At 43.6% G+C, this 6,000-nt stretch overlaps 1 protein-coding gene across 1 annotated transcript in view; it reads left to right on the top strand.

Annotated features, from left to right (window-relative positions):
• The window catches only part of TXNDC12 (thioredoxin domain containing 12), a 29,344-nt gene extending 24,254 nt beyond the window's left edge, over positions 1-5,090 (top strand). The window contains exons 5-7 of the mRNA XM_077844957.1: positions 951-1,020; positions 1,927-2,010; positions 4,236-5,090. Of these exons, the coding sequence (XP_077701083.1) occupies positions 951-1,020; positions 1,927-2,010; positions 4,236-4,315 (234 nt within the window). The 3' untranslated portion in view covers positions 4,316-5,090. The remainder of the gene's footprint in view (positions 1-950; positions 1,021-1,926; positions 2,011-4,235) is intronic.
• The last annotated feature ends 910 nt before the right edge of the window (positions 5,091-6,000 follow it).

Consider the following 6,000-nt stretch of genomic DNA (forward strand, 5'->3'; position numbering starts at 1 on the left):
CAAAATTACTATTTATTTCTTATGCATATGAACTAAGTTCATATGCATCACTTTCTAAGTTAGAATCACCACTCAGAGGAAACAGAAATGCCTTCAGTGAGCATACTGCAAATTCAGAGATTTTAAAAGAAAGCTAATTATGTGGTCATATCTCCTGGGAGGACTGTAACTCCATAATTATAGCTAAAATGTTAGTCTCATTACTTCATTGATTCAAGAAATACTGTGTGCAAGTCAGTGATGTCGATATTGGGAATCAGCAATGGAAAAACAGACAAAATTCCCTGTACTCACTGAAATTACATATGGGAAATTGAATATGGGGAGATAGACTAGTTAAAATATGTCAGATGGTGGCTAAAAGTGAAGGGTGGAAGGGATACTTTGCAATTTTAAGTAGATGGTTAGAAAAGAAGGTGACATTTGAACAAAGATTTGAAACCAAAAAGGGAGTGAGCTACATGGATAATAGAGGAAGTATGTCCTGGCAGGGGAAAGAGCAAGTACAAAGGCCTAAGTGAGGTGCATGCCTGGCTTGTTTAATGACAAAACAGCAAGCAAGTTAGTGTGGTTGAAAAAGACTGAACAAGAGGTAGGACATAAAGTTAGAGAGGTGCCCAGGTAGCGGATTACATAGGGCCTCTTAGGCTACTGCAGGGACTTGGGGTTTTACCCTGAGAGAGAGGGGAAGCCACTAAAAGGTTTTTGTTTAAAGTTTTATTTATCTGAGAAAGAGCAAGGTGGAGGGGCAGAGGGAGATAGAGTCTTAAGCAGACTCTGCACTGAGCGTGGAGCCTGACCCAGGGCTTGATCTCCTAACCCTGAGATCACAACCTGATCCAAAACCAAGAGTTGTAGGTTCAACTGACTGCCCCATCCAGGTACCCCACCACCTAAAGGTTTTGAAGAGAGAGAGGACATGACCTGACTTAAGGTTTACACTTAAATAGGATGAAGAGGAGCCAAAGGATGAAGATTTCAGCCCTGATGGGGGTTACATTCCACGAATCCTTTTTTTGGGTAAGGTAAAAGATCTTAATCTGGGGATCTGTGATGTGGAAGGAGAGATAGAGGAGTGAAGAAGGCACTGATTCCATATAGTGAAACTATGCAAGGATGGCTAAAAACAAAAACAACCAGTTTCTGGAAAGTCAGGGAGTTCTGAATGCCAGAACTTCAAACCTGAAGGAAAATTTTTTCCATTAACTGTCTTTGTGATCAGTGACAGAGTACTGGAATCATCCATTATTCATCTGTGTATTAGCTGTATGTCAAGCACTGGGCTCTACACTAGGCGGCTCTACAGGGACAGAGATAAGCCACAGTTCCTACCCTTGACCTCATAGTGCATCCAAGGGGTGGAGTACTATAACCAGACAGATATCTTTCCACAAACAATTTATAAAAGATGTTAATTTTTTTTTAAGATTTTTAATTTATTTATTCATGAGAGAGAGGCAGAAACACAGGCAGAGGGAGAAGCAGGCTCATGCCGGAAGCCCAATGTGGGACTCAGTCCCGGGACTCCAGGATCACGCCCTGGGCCGAAGGCGGGCGCTAAACCGCTAAGTCACCCAGGGATCCCCAAAAGATGTTAAATTTAATGACCATCTAATGTTTCCTCAGCATCCTGCTGGATTCTGTGTGTGTGTGGGGAGACAAATAGAAATATAGCATCCTACCATTATCAAGAAGAAAGGGAACGTGCCAGGAAGAGAGAACAGCATATGCGAAGGCACGGGAGACTTGAGTTCAGGGAGCTGCAAGGAATTCACTGTGATTATAGCATAAAACACAGGGGTAGAGTGGTGAGCTAATGGGCTGCGAAGTGGGGAGGTCTCATTTCCTAGCAGGCCTAATGTACTATATAGCATTTGAAATACCTCTCTAATTACTATAATCATTGTGCCGTTTTGTCCACAATAGATCCCAGTGGCAAGGTGCATCCTGAAATCATCAATGAGAATGGAAACCCCAGCTACAAGTATTTCTATGTCAGTGCTGAGCAAGGTATGGCTACGTAGAGAGAGAGAGGAGGGAGACTTGCTAAATTTAACTAGGATGAACCCCATGCAGTGTCTGTGGGAGGAGGCTGGATTCCACGCGTGAGCTGAGCATCCCTAGCAAGAACAGCTTTTGGCTAGAATCTTTGTGGAACAGAGGAGAAAGATGAGACTGAGCCCCTTCCCTCGCTGCTTACAGTGCAGTATGGCGCTAACTGAATCACAGGAAACTGAAGAACTGAGGCTCATGGAGATAGTCACTTGCCTGTGGTCTCAAAATTAAGTTGCAGAGCTGGAATTTCTGTCCAGAACTTAAGTTTTTTTCCTACTGTGCTAACACTACTCTTCCTAAAGAATGCAAAGGAGTTGATCAAGTCTGAAAGGTATCATGATAGTAAGCTTTAACTGGACCTAAGAAGGCTAAGAATTTGTCTCTATGGACAGATATGAGGGTGGGGCATAGGGTGGGGGGTGGCCCTACATGGAGAGTCCACAGGCTTGCGGGAGGACACAGTGCCTGGACTGAATCCTGAGGAATGAGCCCTAGCCAGCAGATAAATGCAAAAAGCACGTTCCAGGCAGAGAGAACAGCATCAGCACAAATAGGTGAAGGGAAGTTGAAATCATGTCATGCCTTCTTGTTCTCTAATCCTTGAACACAACCATTCTATTTTTTTTTTTTTTAATACAACCATTCTAGAGGCCAGGATTGGAATCCCTGCTAAGTACCGTCCCTGTTTTCCTTCCAAAGTTCCTCCTATCATGTATAGGAGGGGGTTCTTGGAACTCTTATTTCTCAGAACAGGGAGAGGAAAGAGATCTGGAGAGGTTATCTCCTTGCCATGGGTAAGGAGCATGTCTTCTTCCTTACCTAACTGCAGATCATCAGAGGCTGGTATATTAGAGAGAACCTTCCCACATGGGAAAGGCGGCTAGATTTTAGGTCGCCAACTCTTGACCCTTGAGTTCACCTTCCCTTTAGTATTTCATCCACCTTACCATTGCTATCTCCACACTGCTATCATCTTTCAACACAGTAGTCCAAATGTGGACCCAAGACCCTTGCCTGAATCCCCCATGGCTCAGCTGACATGAAACTGGAACGTCAAGTCTGGCTTTACAAAAGGCTTAGACAAAGCAAAAGAGAAATAACAAACTGTACTACCTGGCTCTTAACGCGGCTGTAGGCTTCCTTTCTGAGATTTACAGAATGCGGCTCAACCCAGCCCCTGGCCTGTCACTGTCTGGAGAGCCTGTACCCAAACAGCTGCCCCCCTTGAAGCTGAATCAACAGGGGAGATGTCCTGAGACAAGTTTCAGCTCTTTTCTTTTTTGACTGAGAACTTGGTTGCTTTTCTGTATAGTTGATGCTAGCAATGACTCCCTCCCTCATTGGAGGCCATACCCCCTCCGAGCACACGCACACACTCATCTGTAACTTCCACAGAAAATGAAACAAACACAGCAGTCATTCAAATAATATGACGGGGGGTGGTGGGAGGGTTTTCTATTCCCTTAATGACAAGTGAACATCTGTAGCCTGTGACGGGGATTCAGCCCTAATCCTGGAGGAGAAACCATAGTAACTAGTAGTATTTTTGTAGCGTTTCATAATTTATAAAGCCCTTTTGTGATCCTGTGTGAAGTAAGTAGCGTTACCTCATTTTATAGATGAGGAAACCAATACAAAGAGGTAAATGACTTTCCAGGACTAAAATCCAGAACTAGACCTTGAGTCCAGATCCTGTCATATTTCTCCTATAGTAAAAATCTACATTAGTTGTCAAATGTTAGACATTAAAAACCTGCTTCATACTCTTCCCCCCCCCCCTTGAGTCCAGATCCTGTCATATTTCTCCTATAGTAAAAATCTACATTAGTTGTCAAATGTTAGACATTAAAAACCTGTTTCATACTCTTCCCCCCCTTGAGTCCAGATCCTGTCATATTTCTCCTATAGTAAAAATCTACATTAGTTGTCAAATGTTAGACATTAAAAACCTGCTTCATACTCTTCCCCCCCCCTTGAGTCCAGATCCTGTCATATTTCTCCTATAGTAAAAATCTACATTAGTTGTCAAATGTTAGACATTAAAAACCTGCTTCATACTTTCCCCCCCTTGAGTCCAGATCCTGTCATATTTCTCCTATAGTAAAAATCTACATTAGTTGTCAAATGTTAGACATTAAAAACCTGCTTCATACTCTTTCCCCCCAACCTTTATTCCACAGTTGTTCAGGGGATGAAGGAAGCTCAGGAGAGGCTGACGGGGGATGCCTTCAGAGAGAAACATCTTGAAGATGAGTTGTAACATGAATATGTCCCTTCTTTCATCAAAGTTAGTGTTCTGGAAGGAAAGCAGCAGGGAAGGGAATATTGAGGAATTGCTCAGGACAATTCAACCGACCAGGAAGCCTTGCTCCTGTCTACGTGGGAAGGAGCGCTGTCACTGTGGAAGACTTCTGCTGACAGGAGCTGGTCTCCACGTCTGTGGATCCAGCACAGCACGGCACACTTCCTTCTGCCCCCTCCTAGATGTCTATTCGTCATGGAATGTAAAGAATGACAGCTTTTGACACAAAACTTGAGCCATTTGGAGATTTACTCCTCATACGTCAATATTTGAATCTTTTTCCGTTTCCTCCCGCTTTATTCACCTTGATGGTGAAAGGAGACCGGTAGCATCTTTTCTACAGTATTAAAATTGCAGAAGTAGTTTCTCATTTAAAACAACAAACTCAAATATAAATCAGTAATTCTATGCCCGCCAGAGACCAGCCTGTTTCTTCTCCTTTTCTCCTGGGAATAATCTTGGGCTTCTTCCTGAATCCTGGCAACTTCCATCCTCTTCTACTGCTTGGGCTTCCCTGTTTGCACGCATGTGTGTGCAGGAATGGCTGTGTGCTCGGACTCAGTCCCAGCTGGAAGCATGCTCTGCCCCGTTACTGTTCCGGAAACAGAAACCTTCAAGCCCTAGGTGGAGCCATTTTTGTCAAGTCATCAACTGTATTTTTGTACTGAGGTTAACAAAAAAAATTAAAAATATTAATTGTTCCATTAAACTTTAATAAAACTTTGAAAGGAAATGTGTTGTGATGGCCTTTTTGTTATTGGAGAGTGGAGGAAGGGATGGAGATCACTTCAGGAAGACTAACCGTGATGGCCCGATCTAGGACTCTTCCCACTCCTCCTCCCACATCCAAATGGGCATCAGAGCTCATCTCTTCTGCTATTTAAGTAGCTGAATTCCCTCTGTCCCCTCTGTCACTGTTTCCGTACAAGGCAGGGTTTTTCTGTTTCCCAGACTGTTTATTGTGACAACCTCTTAACTTGCGTACTTACGTCAAGTACACAGGATTGTACTCCTACAATCCATCCCCTTTGCCTCATTGATCTGTTCAAAATGCAAAGGTGACATTGTCACTCCCTACTTTTTTTTTTTTAAGACTTTATTCATTTATTCATGAGAGACAGAGAGAGAGGCAGAGACACAGGCAGAGGGAGAAGCAGGCTCCATGCAGGGAGCCCGACGTGGGACTCGATCCCAGGTCTCCAGGATCAGGCCCTGGGCCGAAGGCAGAGCTAAACCACCGAGCCACCTGGGCTGCCCTGTCACTCCCCTACTTAAAATGTTTCTGGCCACCTCAAGACAATAGGATTAACATAAGGAAATATTTGGGCCTCGGTATGTACCAGGCACTCTTCTAAGTGCTGTGTGTGTGTGTTATCCTATTTCCTTTTATTATGGTCCTAACAGCCCTATGAGAAAGGTATATAACAATCCTCATGTTACAGAGGAATTTAAGGTACACGGTGAAACTGAGGCACAGAAGAAAGTCAAGATCTTTACCATGGCCTTTAAGAAGCTGCCTACTTCTTCAACTGCATTTGTTCCCAATCCTGTCTTTGCATTTTGTGTTGTGACACCAAGTTTCTTCAGGTTCCCCTTGGCAACATGCTTTCTTATGCTTATGTGTCTTTGCTTGGCTTGCTTTC

Source organism: Canis aureus, chromosome 13 (assembly GCF_053574225.1).
Source record: "Canis aureus isolate CA01 chromosome 13, VMU_Caureus_v.1.0, whole genome shotgun sequence".
Lineage (NCBI taxonomy): Eukaryota > Metazoa > Chordata > Mammalia > Carnivora > Canidae > Canis > Canis aureus.